The 23,039-nt window shown below is 39.4% G+C and overlaps 1 protein-coding gene across 1 annotated transcript in view; it reads left to right on the top strand.

The window, feature by feature from the left end:
• Positions 1–23,039, top strand: part of DNAH5 (dynein axonemal heavy chain 5) — a 373,821-nt gene that overhangs the window by 264,144 nt on the left and 86,638 nt on the right. The window contains exons 54-59 of the mRNA XM_064375875.1: positions 1,802–1,955; positions 2,450–2,717; positions 8,437–8,668; positions 10,284–10,398; positions 10,649–10,825; positions 13,627–13,830. Coding sequence (XP_064231945.1) covers positions 1,802–1,955; positions 2,450–2,717; positions 8,437–8,668; positions 10,284–10,398; positions 10,649–10,825; positions 13,627–13,830 — 1,150 coding nt within the window. The remainder of the gene's footprint in view (positions 1–1,801; positions 1,956–2,449; positions 2,718–8,436; positions 8,669–10,283; positions 10,399–10,648; positions 10,826–13,626; positions 13,831–23,039) is intronic.

Here is a 23,039-nt window from a genome sequence, read left to right as displayed (position 1 = left end):
CATTTGTATAAACCCTTGTAGTTTTCAAAGCACTTTTATATGCATGCGCTAATTTGATCTTCAAAAAAACCTTGTGAGTTAGTAGACAGATAGCAGTAGCCCATCTTGCAGCTGAAGCTCAGAGAGGCTATGACTTGCCCAACATCTCAGATATATCTGGGAATTTATTGTAGAATTTCTGGTTTCTAGTCTAGTGTGATTTTTATTGCACCACAATACTGCAGCCAACACACCTAACCACAACTCTCACGGTGGCAGACTAGTTCCTCTGCATGGCACACTGGGAATGATCCACTACCGATGAGATGAAGGGCCAAGGTCTTTCTTTCCTTTTCATAGCTTTCAAGACATTATCAAACTTCTAAAGGCTTTTACAGCCATGTGGCTAAGGCTGAGATGCAAGAGACTCTCATTTGGGAAGCACAACTATTTGTTAGGTATCTTAGGTCATATTATTTGAAGCAGTGGGCCCTTGAGATCCAGGAGACTGGGTTGAAAATTTTCCCCATATCACAAGAAGCTGGGTGAGATATTTTCCTTTTCCTTTTCCTCCTCCTTCTCCTCCTCCCTCCTCTCCTCCCCTCCCCTCTCCTCCCCTCCCCTCCCCTCTGCTCCTCCCCTCCCCTCCCCTCCCCTCTGCTCCTCCCCTCCCCTCCCCTCTGCTCCTCCCCTCCCCTCCCCTCTGCTCCTCTCCTCCCCTCCCCTCCTCCTCCTTTCCTCTCCTCCTCCTCCTTTTCCTCCTCCTCTTCCTTCTTCTTCCTCCTCCTCCTCCTTCCCCTCCTTCTCCTCCTCCTCCTCCTTCCTCCTCCTCTCCTCCTTCTTCTTCTTCCTCCTCCTCCTCCTCCTCTTCCTCTTCCTCTTCCTCTTCTGCTGTGTCTTTGAAATGTTTTCTGATCTCTTGAATCTCACTTCTCTAGGTGTCTTTTCGAAGTATTGAGGCATGGTTGTGATATTTTCAATTCTAGGGTATAGCTTATAGAAGTTAGAAAAAGGTAGAGTTAAATATTCACTAGTTTTAAAAAAATAAGATGGGTATTTGCGCTTGCACTCTGAATTCTGAGTTTATTTAGTGACTGAAGTACAAATAATAATTCAGTAAATCTGAGTTTCCAGAATTGGGATAATTTTATTTATACTTTTGGCATAATGTAGTACTCCACAGTGGGACCTTGCTCATATTTCTTGATTGTAGGTTCATTTCCACCTAAAGATTGCTTTGGCTAATTAGAGAACCTTCAGAGTGGGATGTTTGATCACATTTCCAGGTATTCTAGTACAGTGTACTGCTTGCTCAGAAAACAGTCTCATTTATGTATAATACAAACATGCAATGATGATAATGGTGTTGGGGAATGAGACAGGCACTGTTTATAACAGGGCATCTCACTTACCCTGTATAGCCAAAGCTTGCATTTATTTACTTTAATTTATGAGCTGTCATCTCAAATACCAATTGCCAATCAAATGTCAGTAATTGAATTTGACTTTTCTATTATCATTGTCAAAAAATTTTCAAAATGATGCGTTTGGAAATGTAATGACATTTGGTTGTGGTAAAAATTCTATTTTTGTTTCAAGTTGACTTTTCAGTATAGTTTTTGTGTAAGAAATTAATTATGATGTTTTATGTAATGTAGAGTTTTAAAAATTAACCAGTAACATTCATGTAAAATACATACCTATATGATAGAACAAAATCAGCATTTTTTTTGTTAGTTAAATGGCGTAATGCATTGTTACAAGGTTCTTTCCCTCTCATGGAAATATTTTAGCTAATGACAAAATGAAAATATTTCTTTAGATCCTACAACACATCAAATCTGATGGAAGATCTGAAGGTTTTGTATAGAATGGCTGGTCAGCAAGGCAAAGGAATCACTTTTATTTTCACAGACAATGAGATTAAAGATGAGTCATTTTTGGAATATATGAACAATGTTTTATCATCAGGTGAGGTAGGCGCTCACTTATTCTTTGTATGTTTTGTTCCTTCAGATCTCCTGCAACTTAGAGTTCTACATATTTTCTTCTTAATGGCTTGAATAACTGCTACTGGGGATGGGTATTAAGTGATTAGTATGAAGGATGGCTTTTTCTATTGGGTTTTTGGAGAATAAAACTCTCCATCAAAAATTGGAGCTAAGCATTTAAAACATCAGTGAATGTTCCAAGTAACAAATGAAAAAGCAGAAGAGGGAAGTTAGAAAGAAAGCTGATATTTTTGGCGTGTCCATTTACTCCCTTCCAGGGCTACAACTCTGCAGTTAATAGTAGAATCATTTGTGTATTTTAAAACTTGGTGTATTTCATCTTGAAAACTTTTAGGTAATTTTCTATAGGTGAGTTCAAGAACACAAATGGAGAAAAGACTTTCTGTGTACTAAGCTCTACATTTTGATCTATTTTCATATGTGTATACCGAATTTGCATGCCTGTACTTCTTTTCAAGGTCTCTAACCTATTTGCTCGAGATGAAATTGATGAAATTAATAGCGACTTGATGTCAGTCATGAAAAAAGAATTCCCCAGGTGCCCTCCTACCAATGAGAACCTGCATGACTACTTCATGAGTCGGGTCCGAAAGAACCTTCATGTTGTGCTCTGCTTCTCACCAGTGGGGGAGAAATTTCGAAACAGAGCTTTGAAGTTCCCTGCCCTAATTTCAGGATGCACGATTGACTGGTTCAGCCGATGGCCTAAAGATGCTTTAGTTGCTGGTTAGTATGGTGGAAATATTAATGAAAGGGCTTTTGGTTTACAGTGTTTACTTAATTATTTACAATCTCAGCTGTTTGCTGTCTCTGCATTGAATTGAGCTAACTCACTCTGTCCAACACTTGAGGATTTCTGTTATAAAATGATGCTCTTTCTTGTTTGGTAGCTAATTTTTCCCAGAGTGTGGTTTTCAGAGGATGACATCCTCAGTCTGTATCCCTTTGGGTTAGTGTTCAAGGATTCTAGTTTTTTCAGGGATGCTGGAGGGCTCTTCCTCAGTTGGATCTCCAGGCAGGCTCCAGGATGTCGGAGAAAGGCACAGAGGTTTTAGTCTCACGGACAGAGTTTGTGTTCTTTTTAAGTAGGCTTGTCAGCCCAAGAGTAGTTAAAGCCTAGTATCTCTTAGCCATTTCCTTCTCAAGGCTGCAGTGCTGAGAATCAAAGAGGAAAACACTATCCAGCAATTTGCTACTGGTTTCTGTCCTTGACAAAAGATGTTAACCGGCGTGGTCTCTGACCGGGGTTCTCGCTGCTTTTGCTTCTTTCTAATCTCCCATGCCATGGAGCATTAGTGCTTCCTTACTTTGCAAATGAAACTGGAACATAAAAGTGGTAGAGGAGAGGTTAGAGAGCATACAACTAGCATTTTTTCTTTTTTAAAGCTTTTGGTGAGAAATTATCTGTTGATATTTTAAAAGATGCAGATACTCAGGTCTCATCCCTGACCTGTTACATCAGAACATCAGGAGAACCCCAATTCAGGGCAGTAGTTTTCAAACTTTTAAGAATGTTTTATGCAGAAGAGCCTTATTTCTCAGTAATACCTTACAAGTAGTTTTAATATATAAAACAGGGAAAAGTAGATGGGGGTGAGGGGAGGAAGTGTTCTGGAGTCTCACCCTCTAACTCCCCACTTCTGCCGCCCTCACCACTGCCTCTCCAGCTCTGTAGTACCCTGTCTGAAAATGACTGATTAACCCATCTCTTGCCCTTTAGAGAAGGAGAAACTGAGGATCGTGAAGTTGAGGGGTTGCCATAGGTGGAAAAAGTTAGTAGGATCAGTACTGAGACTGAATCCTAGGTTATCTATCTATCTACCATCTATCTATATTATCTATCTATCTAAATATCTGTCTATCCATCTCTTATCTATCCATCCATCCATCTGTCCATCATCTGTCTATCTATCAATTGCCTGTTTTAAAAACAAATTCTTATCTTCTGGGGAAGTTTTATTCTCAGCACATCGCTATTGAAAATGGTTTTCCAATCTGTGGCTTTTAAACACAGAATATTTTAACATTTTTGTAATATAAATGTGCAGTACAGTTCTGTCTTTTGTTTTGTAAAGTTTGAGAAAAGACCAGTGATTTAAAATTTAAAGTCCCATAAAAATGTAACTATAACTGGAGGTAAGATTTTAAAACTCAAGTAGAATATACATGCAGAGCACAGATCAAGAGTATTTCAGAGCTATATTAAAGTTTATTATGAAATACAGTTATCAATATGCAAATACTTCATAAAATACGCTGTAAGGTGTTATCATTAACAATAAAAATAACAATTTCAGGTGACAAATACTGTAATATGCCGTAATTAAGATGATTTAAATATGAAGCTCTTTTTGTTAAGTTTGTATTTCAGTCATCTCTTCTTTTGTAAGACTAAGGTCTTATTAAATTAACAAAGGTCCCTCCTTTGTTAATTTCTTATTGTCCCGTTCTTTTAAATCTTATCACACCAACCCAAACCAAGATTACATAAAGGGCAAGGAAACTTTCCTTTCTTTATCCTCAGTCCCTAGCAGATATTCCGACCTTCATGCATGAATGTATTTGTTCGTTCATTCGAAATGCATGTATTGAGCTTCATGTTATTGGACAGACTCAAGACAAGACAGACTCATCAACAGATGCACGAGAGACTCAATTCTATACTCCAGGGCTTCTCCCCAGGAAAGCTCGTACACAGCCTCCTGTATAATATGGGCCATCAATTTTTTATCTCCAGTCTAGTCTGTCTCCTGGCTTGAAATCTGTGTATTCAGCTGCCTGCCTGGTCCATTCTTATGGATACTTTGTAAAAGTAGTAGAGGAGAGGTTAGAGAGCATACATTTAGCTTTTTGTTTTTTGAAGCTTTTGGTGAGAAATTATCTGTTGATATTTTAAAAGCTGCAGATACTCAGGTCTCATCCCTGACCTATTACATCAGAACATCAGGAGAACCCCTTAAACTCAAAACATCTGAAACTGAAGTGGTTCTCCTCTGGTCTCCCTCTTTCAGGAAGAGCCATCGTGCTCATCAAACTAGACAACATGAGACCTCTTTGTCGTCAACACCTCCCCTTTCTTCAGCTCTGAAGTCATAGCCATCACCAAGTCATCTCCCTTTCATTGACATCCTAGGCCAAGCTATCATTGTGACTCCCCTGGAAAACCCAAATGACTTTCTAATGCTCTCTTTACCTCTTTCACCTGACTCCTATCCATCTCACATAGCAGACAGAATAATGGTAAAAACACAAATACAGTCACATTGATCTCTGCTTAAAACCTTCCACGTCTTTCGGTTGTTCCTAGGAAAAAGCACAGCCTTTGGTATGGCCTTCATGCCGCGAAGAGCTGACCCTACCTACCTCCACAGCCTCTCCTGAGGTTCTTTTTCCTTCCTGCTCTGTTTCCCTGGATTCTCGAGTATGCTTCTTTTTTTTTTTTTTTTTTTTTTTTTTTTTTGTTGTTGTTGTTCCATGCAGTGCTCTCGTCCTCCCATTTCTCCCAGCCACTCTTCCTTTGTCTAGATAATGCTGGCTCAGCTAAATGTCATCTCTTCAGGAAAGTCGTCCTTTGCTTCTCTCTGTTTCCACACTAAGCCAGATCCCCTGTTATCCCTTCCATCGCACTCTGTGCTTTTCCTCCTTGGGACTAACCACAGTTGGTAACTTATATGCTGAGTTGTGTCATTTATTTGATTAATGCTTTCTAGACTAAAAACTAAATTAATGTCCTACTAGACTAAAAACTCTCATGAGGTCAAAAGTTACACAGCCTTTGTTCACAATTTCAGCAGCTACTGGAGTTTGATACTTACGACGTTGAATGAATGGATCAGACTGTGTAGAAATTCATCATCTTTCCATAATATGGGCCTGACTTACTTGCAGTCTTTCTCTAGTTCAACACAAACCTCTTTTTCCCCTTACAGATACACCTCTTTGCCCTCTGACATGCTTTAATCATCCTTGTCTTTTCACACAAGTCCCCCTATCAAGAATGTTCTTCTCCATCTTTTTTATTTGTGCAGGTTCCAAGGCTTAATCAAGATACATCACGTCCTTCAATCCTCCTCTGTTCACTTAGGAATATTTGAAATTTTCCCATTTTCTTGAACCTCCTGTATCTATAACGCTTATGCATTATGTAATTTACCTGCACATTTAAATGTTTTTAAACCTTTTGATAACTAGTAAGTCTTTGTGGGTATAGCTCCAATTTAGTCTATTTACAGCCTGCATACTATATAAATATTTAGTACCATGCTAGTCATCGTAATGGATAAAATAATTAAAAGACATAAAACATGGTTTCTTCAGTAAATAGAAAATCTTATTGGGAAACCTAATGTTTCCACACTCAATAATAACCAATATTAACCTGCCTAATGTTATCCTGAAAGAATACCATCTGTGAGTATTAGAAGTGCTTATACACTTAGCAATATAGTGTTATTTACTGTTTTTATAAAATTAGCAACAAGATTTCTAGAAAAACTATTTTAGTTGCCTTAAAGATATTGATTCTAAATTAAATTATTATCTCTAGCTGCATCTAGAAACAAATATATCATTTGTTTGTGTTAGCATTTCATTTAGATCATAAGAAATCTTTCCAATAAAGTAAAAGTATTACATTATTATATGTTTTTCTAATTTAAAGATGCGCCTAAGGCTAATAGTGGATTTTGTAGTATTTTAATAATTTTTAAATACCTTTGAAAAAAAGTGAGTTTTTTTTTGTGTGTGAATTTAAATGGACTGAATCTGTTGATGAATCATTTAAAGAAAAATATGCTTTACTTTATGTTGTAAAATCCCTGGAGGTAGCCCAAAAACTGGCATTACTGCCTTGATGATGGGATATTGAAGATGACAGAAGAGTTTTCTGGCCTCTTGACTGAATCTCAGCAGGCATGGGTCACTTGAAGAGGGAGAGTTCTGCTTCTTTCTGTGACCTTTCCTGCACCAGAGATCCTGGGTCTGTGGAGAAATATGCTTAGAATCCATCTTGTTTTTATTCTCTTTGATTTTTTGGAGAGACAGAAGGACAATTTGCTATGTAAAGAGTAAGGTCACCATTATTGATACTCTCTGTTTACATAAGAAGGAAGAAAATCATTAAATGATAAATACAAGGAAGTTTTTACACGATGGGCACTTCCCCGAGAATATCCCATAATGCCAAGTAACGCATTTAGCATTGCGCCTGGCACGTGGTAGATATCACACCCACTGTGGTTAACACCTACACAAAATGTGTCAGAAGTATGAATTTTTCTTATGTTTCCGGTGCCTGGACTTGAACTTCTTAGAGTTTAAACTGTTCTTTGTACTGGTTTGTTAACTAATATGAGAAAACGTGACTTTTGATTATCTTAATTATTACCTTTCAGTGTATGGTAAGCTGTTTTTGTCACCAAGCTGCCGAATTGTCTCTATTATTTACATAAATATAAATACTGCCCCACAATAACAGCATTAAGAACTTTATTTAGTAACAGTACTGATGGTGATAGATACTATTTTTATGCCGTTGCCTTGTTAAAGCTTGCTTACTTGATTCCTTTCATTTCTTTTACATTTTTATTGACCATATTTCTCTTTACAATACTCATATACATAGGCTGTTTCTTCTGAGATACATACAAATGGTTGTGATCATTTTAACTGCGTTATGTGTGACTCTTGTGAATTACTTGGGGTTGAGACCAAGTTTCCTGTTCCTCTTTCATTCCGTGGTGCCCATCACAGTGGAGGCTCTGCAGCAGGCATTCAGTGCATGTGGTGATTGATGGGCCTCCTTGGTGCTACGGCCTATTCACACAGCAGGGAAGGCTGTCTTAGAATTGGTCCCCCATTTGGGACTGTGGGGAAGGTAAAGGTCTTCAACAGCAGATTTTCACCCAAGCATTATAAAAGAATGCTATAAATTAGAGATGACCACAAATGACCAGCTCAACATTTAAGAACAAGATGACTCTGGCATAAGAAAATTTAGTGATGAACATTTCCACATGCCAAATGCAGTCAGAGCCAGGGGCAGTAAGGGTATGACAGGTTCTGAGTGACAAAATAAATGACACTGTTAAATATGAGTACCAGGTGGGCACTGATTTCTGAGTTATTTGTACCATTTGTCCTTATGTAAACCATAAAACAGGTTGGCTGCTGACCAGAACCTGCAGCTGTAGAAGAGACATCTCTGTACAAGCACTAGACAACAAAGAGTGATGATAGGCTTAAAGTTCCTTTTTATAGTTTTATACATAAAACAGAAAATAAAATTGTTGCTGTTATAGGCCTGGGGCCGCAAATGCTGACATAGATCTGCCTAGCTGGGGCTACCAAAATGGCATGCATTTCTAAGTTTTAGAAATAAACAGTTAGCTTTTAAAAGGGTAACTTACATTCATATTTCACACACTGTTATCTTTATTATCTCTAGTGTCTGAACACTTACTCGCTTCCTATGATATCGACTGTACTTTGGAAATCAAGAAGGAGGTGGTCCAATGCATGGGCTCCTTCCAGGATGGGGTGGCCGAGAAATGTGTTGATTATTTCCAGAGATTCCGACGTTCTACCCACGTGACGCCCAAATCATACCTCTCCTTTATTCAGGGGTATAAGTTCATATATGGAGAAAAGCATGTGGAGGTGCAGACCCTGGCCAACAGGTAAGTGTGATATTCATACACAAAGCTATATTAAAGCTGTGGCTCTTAATCAGAGACAGATTTGCCCCAGTGGATATTTTGCAATGACCAGAGACATTTTTGTGTGTCACAACTGGGGCAGCAGGGCAGGGAAGGGGTACTGCTGGCATGTAGTCAGTAGAGGCTTAGAGATGCAGCTAAACTTGCAGTGCTCAGAACAGCCCACTGCTGGGTCTGACCCAGACACAGATGAACAAATGCACTCAGACACAGATATCCAGCGAAAGAGCAGGCTAGGGGACCAGGCCACTCACAGACACCAAGGAGGGTGCTGTAAAGAGTCAGCAGCCATAGTCCGCTAATGACAAAGACCTAAAGCAAACACCATGTGTGGGTAATTAACGTTGCTGACTCCCCGAGTAGAGAGCAGTTATGCACCTGTGGAAGATCAAAGATCGGTCTTAGGACCACATGACTAAACAAGCTCTTTAGATTAAACTCCCCTGCATTCCCTTGTTATCTGCTCTATGCTATTAGCTCAAGGTAAGGGGATTAGGCTGTCTTCAGCCATAAAATACTCCCAAGGCTTTTGCAAAAAACCTCCTGGCCTTCCAAGAAGGTTTGAGTCCTTTTCCTACAATTTCTCCCACCATCCTGACTGAATTCCTACAGGCCCCTGCAACAAAGAATTATCCAGCCCTAAAGTGTCTGTGGTGCTGAGATTGGGAAACTGTCCTCTAGAGCCGATTGACTATTCCTTGGCTCCTTGGGCTTATTTGCTGCCCAGGATAAATGATTGCCAGGTTTTATGTGGTCTGCTGCTTTCTATAATATTGAGTGACGTCAGGATAGAAATAATAGACCTGGAAGGGAGTTGAGAATGCAGACATCCCTTCTTTCCTCTTCTTACCCTTCTCTTCCCATCCCTTCTGTTTGATTGAGCAGGAAAAGCCAGGTTGATGCATATATTCACTGCCTAAGGAGTACCCCTGCTTCTCTGAAGTTTCTTCCAAATGCCACTGCTCTGCCCTGTGCTTTACTGAGCAATCGGATCATCTGCCCGAGCATGACCAGAATCCGCCAGGGCAAGGAATCCCTAAGTGGGTGATTACACGAAATGACTCTGAGGGTTCCCATCTTTGTAAGATCATGTTACTTCAGGTTCAGGGAGGCAGCTAGTTCCTCCCTACAGCTGTTCTGATGGCTTTAAATTTGTTTCTTTTTTTAAGCCCACATCGTTCTTCTTTTAACTTCGTTGACTTCTTTTGAAAAACAGGTATTATTTTTCTTACTCTGACAGGGCTTCATGCATTTGAAGTCTATTGTCATTTAGCCCGATGTCATTAAATACGTTTCCTACATGATACAGATTCTAGCCTCACTGTTGTTCCTAATTTTATAGTGCATGTTCTAGCGGGTTCATGGTTCTTACATGTGTTCTGTGAAGAACATACTTGTTACCAGTCTACAGTCAAGCCTGGATCTATATCCTTTTTGCTAAGGCCTCTTGGGTTTGCTACTTGCATACATGCAATCTTCAGATAGGACCGTTACCACTCATTAGTGGACCAGTACTTGAAAATTGCATCCAAGTCCTACACATTTTAACATTGCTTGCTTGGATTTTCAATCCCAGAATGAATACTGGATTGGAAAAGCTCAAAGAAGCTTCAGAGTCTGTTGCAGCCTTGAGCAAAGAACTGGAAGTGAAGGAAAAGGAGCTACAAGTAGCCAACGATAAAGCCGACATGGTGGGTGGGCATTTACACATGTGCTGTATTCCTTTTGAAATCCTAGTTCACAAGTGTTAATGATTTATGCATATCCACTGGCTATAACTATGAAAGTATGCATTAATTTCCATTGGAATAAAATATTCTTAATTTTATGTATAAAATACTGGGTAAGTGGATAAAGTCAACAAATCAAGGTAAGAATGTACGTTTTCAGCTGGTCTTTAATATTTTTTGATGAAGCATTTTTTGCTTTATATTGAATTAGGTCTTAAAAGAAGTGACAATGAAAGCACAGGCTGCTGAAAAGGTCAAGGCTGAGGTACAGAAGGTCAAGGACAGGGCCCAGGCCATCGTGGACAGCATCTCTAAAGACAAAGCCATTGCTGAAGAAAAACTAGAAGCAGCAAAACCAGCTTTAGAAGAGGCAGAAGCTGCATTGCAGGTGCATCTTTGTGATATACCAGATGTCAACTTTAGAGCCTAAGAGGCAGACTAAGGCTGAAAAGTTTAATAACAACAAGGAAATGCTGTACTGGTTCAGACCAAAGCTCTATCCACTGGAGTGATTTCAAGTAATATTTTCTGCTTGAGACTTTATTAGCTCTTTATAGGTTTTGCATATTCTACTTAACATCTCACTCTCTTCACTCATGAATGACGGGCAGTGCCATATACTGGTGGCCAAGAGTCCTGGGTCCTCATTTCAACTCTGTCGTCAATAAGCTATGTAATATTGGAAAAGTCACATCAACTTTCTAAGGCAACATTCCCTCACCCATTCATTGAGGCCATTGGAGTAGGTGATCTGTAAGATACAACATTTTCTATCTATAAATTACCCAAATAAAGAACTACAGATCTGATGTAGCTCATTAATGAGAGCGTTTGAGCAGGCTTCCAACACAACTAAACAGTACAATTGCATATTAGTCTGTGTTCACACTGCTATAAAGATACTAGCGGAGACTGAGTAATTTATAAACAAAAGATGTTTAATTGACTCAGATTTCTGTGTGACTGGGGAGGCCTCAGGAAACGTACAATCATGGCAGAAGGTGAAGGGGAAGCAGGCACCTTCTTCACAAGACGGCAGGAGAGAGAGCAGGGGAAACTGCCACTTTTAAACCATCAGATCTCCTGAGAATTCACTCACTATGATGAGAACAGCATGGGGGAAACTGCCCCCATGATCCAATCACCTTCCACCAGGTCCCTCCCTTGAGATGTGGAGATTTCCATGTGAGATGAGATTTGGGTGGGGACACGGAGCAAACAGTCTCAAATCATGTGGCAATACGCTAATCGCAAAATTACAGAGGAGGTTGGAGTTCGAGAAGATGAAATGTTTAGTGAACTGGGCCACAGCTTAAGAGGCTGGTCTAGTTTTGAAGACTCACTTATTACTAAGAAAGTTCCAGGTATATACAAACTCTAACATTTTGACATCAAGTTACATAAATCTATGCAACAAATAAAGTAACAAACCTTACTTGGGCAAAGAATGTGTTTCTTTCTGTTTCGATATTAATCTGACTTTAACTAGCTCAGAGCAAAAATAAAAAATACCTCCAGATGTTAGACAACTGCTCTATTGCCACAGCATATAGGAGATTATATAACAGTCATATTTCTTGGCCTGCAAAAAAAAAGAGGAATTTAATGTTTAGGTGAAACAGGTTGAGTTTCTGTCCCCACTTCAACTTCTTTTACCTGGATATCTAACAAAGCTGAGCACCATTCAGTTTGAAAATTATTTTTAAAGCTGAAGTAAAATAAGCATACCTAGCCCTTACATTTTATATAACTTTAATTTGACCCTACCTACTTTTTCCACTGGCTGCTCTTCCATTTTTCTCTTTTCTTTTATAGCTATGAACCTCAAATAAAGGTCTATCTGCCATTTCCAGTTCTCTCCCACACGTTAGCCCTGACTTCCAGCTGTCTGGCTTTCATAAATGCTAGTATTAATATATTAAAACAGGCCAGGCATAGTGGCTCACTCCTGTAATCCAAGTAGTTTGTGAGGCCGAGGTGGGCAGATCACTTGATGTCAGGAATTCGAGACCAGCTTGGCCGACAGGGTGAAACCCTGTCTCTACTTAAAAAAAAAAAAAAAATTAGCTGGGCGTGGTGGTACATGCCTGTAGTCCCAGCTACTCAGGAAGCTGAGGCAGGAGAATCACTTGAACCCGGAAGGAGGAGGTTGCAGTGAGCCGAGTTCACACCACTGCACTCCAGCCTGGGTGACAGAGTGGACTTAGGTCTCCAAATAAAAAACGAAGAAGAAAAAACTACACACACACACACACACACACACACACGCACAATCCTTTTCAAGGTATGTAGTTACATTCCTAATTTACCAAGTTTAGTGTTTTTTCTTTTTTCCTCAGTCCTGGAGAACAGATCATTCACTTTTATGACAAAGTCATTGGTTACCATCTTTTAATAGAAAGGAGGCAAATACAAAGCAGGTGAATGTTTTGAAGATCTGGAAGGAAAGAATATGTACTATTTGTCCTAGAGATAGGGCTGTTTCCAATTTTTACATTTTTTCGATACTTATTCCATAGTGAGTTTTAGGTGATTGAGCAGTTATTATCAACCAAAACAGGTGTATGTAACTATTAAATAATTTGCTTTATAAGAGTATCTGTACTAGAAATGGAATGGAACTTTTCTAAGAGAGAGCTTGTAAAATTCATATTGCTCAAGTTCTTGCATTTAAAGGTCGGTTCCCAGCTAAGAAACCTCTAATTATTCAATCTGTCAGCCCTGCAGCTACCCTCTGGTGTCAGTTCACAGTGACAAGTCTGAGTTGTTGAAGAGAGGCAGGCAGATTCTTGACCTACATAGCTAATGAGTAAAAAAGCACTGCAAATACTGCAATTTTCCTGATTTTGAACCTCAAAATCTACTTATGTGCTGAGTATTCTTTTTCTTTCAGATTACGCCTTTCTCTTTTCTGGCACAGAGCCATCTGTGCACTTTTAGAGAAGTCACAGCTCCGTGTCTGCTTGCCAACATTTCTTTCCTCTCACTGCTACTTTGAATAGTAGAAATTTGAAGTTGTTGGGACATGGTGTTTCTTTGGGATTAAATATGCATCTAGACCCCATGGCTCTGCATCTAACTTAAAACAGTTTTCTGTCCTCTGTTGAAATAGTAGCATTGGGACATGCAAGGTTTGCTTGTCTTTGCTTTCCTGTCCGAGGTTGGGTGATCCTTCCTTTCATCCCCCAGACCATCAAGCCTTCGGACATCGCCACGGTCCGCACCTTGGGCCGCCCTCCTCACCTCATCATGCGGATCATGGATTGTGTACTGCTCCTGTTTCAAAGGAAAGTCAATGCCGTGAAAATTGACCTGGAAAAGAGCTGTACTATGCCCTCTTGGCAGGAATCCTTAAAACTGATGATGGCAGGGAACTTTTTACAGAACTTACAGGTTGGTAGTTCAGTGTTGATGGGCTAAGAGGGAACTCATTCTTCACTGGTGTATGAGTCCTTTGGTAGAATAAGTTTCCAAAAAGAATTCACTCTACATACTTGTTTTTTTCAGAGTAAAACCTTCTCTTTCAAATATAAGACATTGTAAGCATTAGTTTTTCCTGATCGATTTTAGTTATATTAAAGCATCATTAGTGTTATGTAGACTTCAATAAAAGTCAAAAAAATCATTTTAAGAAAACAGTGAATATGTATATATATTATAGTCATACGAATACAAATGTATACAAGTATTTGTATTTTGCAATTATCAGTAGTAATTAATTTACATCTTTTTTATTTTATGAGATAAAACTTAACATGAAATAAATGCACAAATTTTAAATGTATAGCCTGATGAATATTTACATAGATATGTACCATTTGTGAACACTGAAAGAAAAATATGTATTTTCAGACCCCAGAAATCTCTCTTGTGCCCCAATCCAGTCAATAACCTTCCTTAAGATAATTGTGTTCTTAACCTTTGTCCAGATAATTCGCTTTGCCTGTTTTGAAATTTGCATATATGAAATAATATTGTATGAATTCTTTTGTTTTGACTTCTTTCATTCCACGTTTGTGAAATTCATTCTTATCGTTGCAAATGACAGTCTTTCTGTTTTCATTGATATATAGTTTCCTAGTATATAAATGTGCAGTAGTGTGTGACAAATGTTTAACAACTGATTCTTCAGGGAGAAAGGAAAAAAAAATTAGAAAAAAAAAGCTCTGATCTGAAGTTTTGCCATGGTGTAAGTACTCCCATGATGGCGATTGTAAGCTACTAAAATGATGTTGCTGGATCTGGAGCTGGGAAGAGCTGCATGTTAGCATGCCATTGTGCAGTATTTCCACCATATAGATACAATAGTTGTAAATGACCTTAGAAAAACAGATAGTAAAATGTAGTCTAAGAATTAGAAAGTTATGAGCTTTGAGTATATTTTTTGTTTGACATATCATTTATTTAATTCTAAGTTTATATATCTTAATTTTTAATAATGTCTGAGTCTAACAAGCTTGCAGAATTCCTGGAAATTTAACAATCATTTCTTATAAGCCTGTTTGAACCAGCACCAGTGTGAAACACTGCTGTATGGTTCATTTTGTTTGTCCCTTGTACTGCTGATGAATTTTGGGGTTGGTATTAATTTTGGCTATTATAAATAAAGCTGCTGTGAATATTGGTCATTTGGTGGCTGTAGTATGCATTTCTGTTGGCTTTATCCTCAGGAGTGGAATTTCTGGAACTTATACACATTTAATCAATGTTGGTAGGTAGTGCTGAAGAGTTTTGAAAAATGGTGTATCAATATATATAAATGTGTGTATATATATGTACATATATACATATACCCACCAGTAGTGTATAAGTTGCTCAATATCTTCACCATTTTCTACTTTTAGCTACTGTGATGAGTTTGTAGTGGTGTCTTATTACTGTTGGTTTAATGTGCATTTCCCAGCCTTTTCACAGGCTTATGAGCCTCTGGGGAATTCTTTTGTTAAGTGCCTTTTGGGATTGCTTGTCCGTTTAAACTTTTTTTATTACTTTGTAGAATTTCCTTAGAGATAAAATATGACTAATTTGTCATTTATATGTTTGCAGATCTCTTCTGCTCCTTTCTGGCATTAGTTGTTTCCTTGATTAATGGTGTCTTTTGATAAATAGAAGTTCTTAGGTTTAATGTAATCCAATTGATTAATATTTTCCTTAATAGTGCTTTCTATATTCTGTTTAGGAGATCTTTGCGTACGACCAAGGCAGATTTCCAGTTTTCTTCTGGAAGCTTTAAATTGTCTTATCTTTCTTTTTTTTCTTTTTCCTTTTTTATTTCTTTTTATTTTTTTATTGCATTTTAGGTTTTGGGGTACATGTGAAGAACATGCAAGATTGTTGCATAGGTGCATATGTGGCACTGTGATTTGCTGCCTTCCTCCGCTTCACCTATATGTGGCATTTCTCCCCATGCTATCTCTCCCTAACTCCCCACACCCCGCTGTCCCTCCCCTATTTCCCCCAACAGACCCCAGTATGTAGTGCTCCCCTCCCTGTGTCCATGTGTTCTCATTGTTCGGCACCTGCCTATGAGTGAGAATATGCAGTGTTTGATTTTGTGTTCTTGTGTCAGTTTGCTGAGAATGATGGTTTCCAGGTTCATCCATGTCCCTACAAAGGATGCGAACTCATCATTTTTGATGGTTGCATAATATTCCCTGGTGTATATGTGCCACATATTCCCTGTCCAGTCTATCATCGATGGGCATTTGGGTTGGATCCAGGTCTTTGCTATTGTAAACAGTGCTGCAATGAACATTCGTGTGCATGTGTCCTTATAGTAGAATGATTTATAATCCTTTGGATATATACCTAGTAATGGGATTGCTGGGTCAAATGGAATTTCTATTTCTAGGTCCTTGAGGAATCGCCATACTGTCTTCCACAATGGTTGAACTAACTTACATTCCCACCAATAGTGTAAAAGTGTTCTTATTTCTCCACATCCTCTCCAGCATCTGTTGTCTCCAGATTTTTTAATGATCACCATTCTAACTGGTGTGAGATGGTATCTCAATGTAGTTTTGATTTGCATCTCTCTAATGACCGGTGATGATGAGCATTTTTTCATGTTTGTTGGCCTCATAGATGTCTTCTTTTGAAAAGTGTCTGTTCATGTCCTTTGCCCACTTTTGAAAGGGCTTGTTTGTTTTTTTCTTGTAAATCTGTTTTAGTTCTTTGTAAATTCTGGAAATCAGCCCTTTGTCAGATGGGTAAGCTGCAAAAATTTTTTCCCATTCTGTTGGTTGCCGATTCACTCTAATGACTGTTTCTTTTGCTGTGCAGAAGCTGTGGAGTTTGATTAGGTCCCATTTGTCTATTTTGGGTTTTGTTGCCAATGCTTTTGGTGTTTTGGTCATGAAGTCCTTGCCTACTCCTATATCCTGAATGGTTTTGCCTAGATTTTCTTCTAGGGTTTTTATGGTGTTAGGTCTTATGTTTAAGTCTTTAATCCATCTGGAGTTAATTTTAGTGTAAGGTGTCAGGAAGGGGTCCAGTTTCTGCTTTCTCCATATCGCTGGCCAGTTTTCCCGACACCACTTATTAAACAAGGAATCCCTTCCCCATTGTTTGTTTTTCTCAGATTTGTCAAAGATTGGATGGTTGTAGATATGTTTGTTGCCTCTGAGGCCTCTGTTCTGTTCCATTGGTCTATATGTCTGTTTTGGTACCAGTACCATGCTGTTTTGATTACTGTTGCCTTGTAGTATAGTTTGATGTCTGGTAGTGTGATGCCTCCTGCTTTGTTCTTTTTGCTTAGAATTGACTTGGCTATGCAGGCTCTCTTTTGGTTCCATATGAAGTTTAAGGTGATTTTTTTCCAGTTCTGTGAAGAAGGTCATTGGTAGCTTGATGGGGATAGCGTTGAATCTGTAAATTACTTTGGGCAGTATGGCCATTTTCACGATATTGATTCTTCCTAACCATGAACATGGAATGTTTCTCCATCTGTTTGTGTCCTCTCTTATTTCGTTGAGCAGTGATTTGTAGTTCTCCTTGAAGAGGTCCTTTACGTTCCTTGTTAGTTGTATTCCTAGGTATTTTATTCTCTTTGTGGCAATTGTGAATGACAGTTCGTTCTTGATTTGGCTCTCTTTAAGTCTGTTATTGGTGTATAGGACTGCTTGTGATTTTTGCACATTGATTTTGTATCCTGAGACTTTGCTGAAGTTGCTTATCAGTTTCAGGAGATTTTGGGCTGAGACGATGGGGTCTTCTAGATATACAATCATGTCGTCTGCAAATAGAGACAATTTGACTTCCTCCTTTCCTAATTGAATACCCTTTATTTCTTTTTCTTGTCTGATTGCTCCGGCTAGAACTTCCAATACTATATTGAATAGGAGTGGTGAGAGATGGCATCCTCGTCTAGTGCCAGATTTCAAAGGGAATGCTTCCAGTTTTTGCCCATTCAGTATGATATTGGCTGTTGGTTTGTCATAAATAGCTTTTATTATTTTGAGATACATTCCGTCGATACCTAGTTTATTGAGAGTTTTCAGCATAAAGGGCTGTTGAATTTTGTCGAAGGCCTTCTCTGCATCAATTGAGATAATCATGTGGTTTTTGTCTTTGGTTCTGTTTATGTGGTGAATTACATTTATAGACTTGCGTATATTGAACCAGCCTTGCATCCCCGGGATGAATCCTACTTGATCATGGTGTATAAGCTTTTTGATGTGCTGTTGTAATCGGCTTGCCAGTATTTTATTGAAGATTTTTGCATCTATGTTCATCATGGATATTGGCCTGTAGTTTTCTTTTCTTGTTGAGTCTCTGCTGGGTTTTGGTATCAGGATGATGTTGGTCTCATAAAATGATTTGGGAAGGATTCCCTCTTTTTGGATTATTTGGAATAGTTTCAGTAGGAATGGTACCAGTTCCTCTTTGTATGTCTGGTAGAATTCGGCTGTGGACCCATCTGGACCTGGGCTTTTTGGGTTGTAGGCTCTTAATTGCTGCCTCCACTTCAGACCTTGTCTATTCAGGGTTTCGACTTCTTTCTGGTTTAGGGTTGGGAGGAGGCAACTGTCCAGGAATTTATCCATTTCTTCCAGGTTTTCTAGTTTATGTGCATAGAGTTGTTTGTAATAATCTCTGATGATGGTTTGAATTTCTGTGGAATCTGTGGTGATATCCCCTTTATTATTTTTTATTGCATCTATTTGGTTATTCTCTTTTCTTTTTTATTAAACTGGCTAGTGGTCTGTCTATTTTGTTGATCTTTTCAAAAAACTAGCTCCTGGATTTATTGATTTTTTGAAGGGTTTTTTTGTTCTTCAGTTCTGCTCTGATCTTAGTTACTTCTTGTCTTCTGCTAGGTTTTGAGTTTTTTTGATCTTGCTCCTCTAGCTCTTTCAATTTTGATGATAGGGTGTCAATTTTAGATCTCTCCTTGCTTCTCATGTGGGCACTTATTGCTATGTATTTTCCTCTAGAGATTGCTTTAAATGTGTCCCAGAGAGTCTGATTTGTGGTGTCTTCATTCTCATTGGTTTCCAAGAAGATCTTTATTTCTGCCTTCATTTCATTGTTTATCCAGTCAACATTCAAGAGAAAGTTGTTCAGTTTCCATGAAGCTGTGCGGTTCTGGGTTGGTTTCTGAATTCTGAGTTCTAACTTGATTGCACTGTGGTCTGAGAGACTGTTTTTTATGGTTTCTGTTCTTTTGCATTTGCTGAGGAGTGATTTACTTCCAATTATGTGGTCAATTTTAGAGTAGGTGTGATGTGGTACTGAGAAGAATGTATATTCTGTGGATTTGGGGTGGAGAGTTCTGTAACTGTCTATTAGGTTTGCTTGTTCCAGGTCTGAGTTCAAGTCCTGGATATCCTTGTTAATTTTCTGTCTGGTTGATCTGTCTAATATTGACAATGGGGTGTTAAAGTCTCCAACTATTATTGTGTGGGAGTCTAAGTCTCTTTGTAAGTCATTAAGAACTTGCCTTATGTATCTGGGTGCTCCTGTATTAGGTGCCTATATATTTAGGATCGTTAGCTCTTCTTGTTGCATTGATCCTTTTACTATTATGTAATGTCCTTCTTTGTCTCTTTTGATCTTTATTGCTTTAAAGTCTATTTTATCAGAGATGAGAATTGCCACTCCTCCTTTTTTTTTCTCTCCATTTGCTTGGTAAATCTTCCTCCATCTCTTTATTTTGAGGCTTTGTGTATCCTTGCATGTGAGATGTGTATCCTGGATACAGCACACCGATGGCTTTTGGCTTTTTATCCAATTTACCAGTCTGTGTCTTTTGATTGGGGCATTTAGTCCATTTACATTTAGGGTTAATACTGTTATGTTTGAATTTGATACTGCCATTTTGATGCTAGCTGGCTTTTTTGCCTGTTAGTTCATGCAAATTCTTCATTGTGTTGATGCTCTTTACCATTTGGTATGTTTTTGGAGTGGCTGGTATTGGTTGTTCTTTTCTATGTGTAGTGCCTCTTTCAGGAGCTCTTGTAAAGCAGGCCTGGTGGTAATGAAATCTCTGAGTACTTGCTTGTTCACAAAGGATTTTATTTTTCCTTCACTTATGAAGCTTAGTTTGGCTGGATATGAAATTCTGGGTTGAAAGTTCTTTTCTTTAAGGATATTAAATATTGGTCCCCACTCTTTTCTGGCTTGTAGGGTTTCTGCTGAGAGATCTGCTGTGAGTCTGATGGGCTTCCCTTTGTGTGTAACCCAACCTTTCTCTCTGGCTGCCTTAGTATTTTCTCCTTCATTTCCACCCTGGTGAATCTGACGATTATGTGCCTTGGGGTTGCTCTTCTTGAGGAGTATCTTTGTGGTGTTCTCTGTATTTCCTGGACTTGAATGTTGGCCTGCCTTGCTAGGTTGGGGAAGTTTTCTTGGATAATATCCTGAAGAGTATTTTCCAACTTGGATTCATTCTCTTCGTCACATTCAGGTACACCTATCAAACATAGATTTGGTCTTTTCACATAGTCCCATATTTCTTGTTGACTTTGTTCATTCCTTTTTACCCTGTTTTCTCTAATCTTGCCTTCTCGTTTTATTTCATTGAGTTGATCTTCGACCTCTGATATCCTTTCTTCTGCTTGGTCAATTTGGCTGTTGAAACTTGTGCATGCTTCACGAAGTTCTCGTGTTGTGTTTTTCAGCTCCATCAATTCACTTATATTCCTCTCTACATTGTCCATTCTCGTTAGCATTTCCTCAAATCTTTTTTCAAGGTTCTTAGTTTCTTTGCATTGGGTTAGAACATGTTCTTTTAGCTTACGGATGTTTCTTATTACCCACCTTCTGAAGCCTGATTCTGTCATTTCATCACACTCATTCTCCATCCAGTCTTGTTCCTTTGTTGGTGAGGAGTTGTGATCCCTTGTAGGAGGAGAGGTGTTCTGGTTTCAGGTGTTTTCATCCTTTTTGCGCTGGTTTCTTCCCATCTTTGTGGATTTATCCACCTGTCATCTTTGTAGTTGCTGACTTTCTGATTGGGTCTCTGAGTGGATGTCCTGTTTGTTGATGATGAAGTTATTTCTGTTTCTTAGTTTTCCGTCTAACAGTCTGGTCCCTCTGCTGTAGGACTGCTGAGGTCCACTCCAGGCCCTGCTTTCCTGGGAATCACCTGCAGCAGCTGCAGAACAGTAAAGGTTGCTACCAGTTTCTTCTTCTGCTTTGTCCCAGAAGGATACCTGCCAAATGCCAGTCTGAGCTCTGCTTTATGAGGTGACTCTTTGGATATAAGGGGTTCAGGGAGCTGCTTGAGGAGACAGTTTGTCCTTTATAGTAGCTCAAGTGCTGAGCTGTGAGCTCTGTTGTTCATTCAGAGCTGCTGGGCAGGTACATTTAAGTCTGCTGCAGAAGAACTCATAAACCCCCTTTTTTTTCCCCAGGTGCTCTGTCCCGGGGTGTTACGGCTTTGTTTAGGAAATTCCGTTATGCTGCTGCCTTTTTTTCAGGGCTGCCCTGCCCGGCAAGAAGGCAGGCTAGTCACTGTCTGCCTGCAGAGGCTTTGCTGTGTTGCTGTAGGCTCCGCCCAGCTGCCGTGTGAACTTCCCTGCAGTCCTGTGTATATGGGTGTAGTTAGAACTGCCTCGGCAATGGTGGCCTGCCTCTGTAATGACAGACTCTCTCTGTAATGGTGGGTTGCCTCAGCAATGGCGGGCTGCCTCAGAGAAGGTGGACTGCCTTCATAGTGGTGAAGTGCCTCGGTAATGGCAGACACCCCTCCCCCACAGAGCTGGACCATCCCAGGTTCAGCTGTGCTTGCTGTGAAGCTCTCAACCCAGAGCATTTCCAATTGCTGTTTTGTTTTTTTTTTGTGTGGGGGTGGGACCAGCCGAGCCTGATCACCTGGCTCCCTGCCTCAGAGCCTTTTTTTTTTCTTTTAGTTGAACAGTCGGCTCTCTCGCCTGCTGAAAAGGCGCTGGGATCTATGTGCTTTCCCGTGCGGCAACCCACTGAGCTGGCTGAAACAGCGGTGCCGAGATTCGTGGTGCTTTTTTTCTTCCCCCTGGGAATCTCCTGGCCTGGCTCCCTGTTTCAGTCCCCTTTTTAAATCAGATGAATGGGCGACTGTGGCTTCTCGGACCTCCACTCGCCAGACTCAGACCAGTGTGTTTTTTACGTAGAATCACCAGGCCGGGGCGCCAGCAAAACAGCCGCACCGGCCAAAACAGCTGCACGGGCCAAAACAGCCATGCAGGCCAAAACAGCCGCACTGGCGACCCATGGGACTCCTCTGCCTGGGATTCTCCTGGTCTGTGGGCAATAAACATCCATCTGTAAATGCGGCATCCACTCACCCTCTGCACTTTCTCTGGGAGCTGCAATCCTGAGCTGCTCCTAAGCGGCCATCTTGGATCTTCTTCCCTATTGTCTTATCTTTCATGTTGAACTCTTAAAACAACTAATTGGGAATACCTAGTCCACAGCTATTTCCCAAACTGTAAATTCAGCACTATCTATCTTTCAGTTTTCAATTCAGCAAATGACTGCTATGGCTGGATCCTGTGGTGAGACCCATACAACAGCTATAACAATAAGTAGTTTATGAAACTAGTGGGCCAAACAGACTTGTCCCAGATAATTATAATATGAGACTTTTCCAGTGGACCTGGACTTTGAATGGAATTCTGACAAGTGATTCCGGGTTCCTGACATTTACCTGGTGACAGAGCCCCTGCTTCTGTACTCTTCCTTGCTATTTGTCATTGTCACCACTGACTTTCTATTGCTCTCAGACATTCATCTTGTTTTTTTTTCTGGCTTAGAGTTTTTCAAGTCTCTTAATAACGAGTTACGTTAAAGGAAGTCTCAATGATAGTATGTTCTGCTATACATTATGTGTTCTCTAAAGGTTTGTGTCACTAAATTATTTAGGTACTAAATTTCTTTCCACTTGGAAAACATTTAATCATCCTCTTTTAAATGATCAAACACCACTTTTAGAAGATCCAATTTCATTGTTTGGCCAGTCTTCCTTTTCTGATGTAGAAAGGCATTCTTAATTCATTTCTGCTACTATTTAAAAATTTTATCCCACCAGAAGATAATAATTCTCTCATATTCTTGATAGTTCTGTGATTAAAAATTAATTCATCACCCTTAAAATCTAATGTCCAAGTTATTATCTTCAC

This window comes from Aotus nancymaae, unplaced genomic scaffold (genome assembly GCF_030222135.1).
Source record: "Aotus nancymaae isolate 86718 unplaced genomic scaffold, 86718_ANA_hifiasm-v0.15.2.pri h1tg000014l, whole genome shotgun sequence".
NCBI lineage: Eukaryota > Metazoa > Chordata > Mammalia > Primates > Aotidae > Aotus > Aotus nancymaae.
Note: the sequence above shows the minus strand (reverse complement) of the source record. Positions and strands in the feature narration are given on the sequence as shown.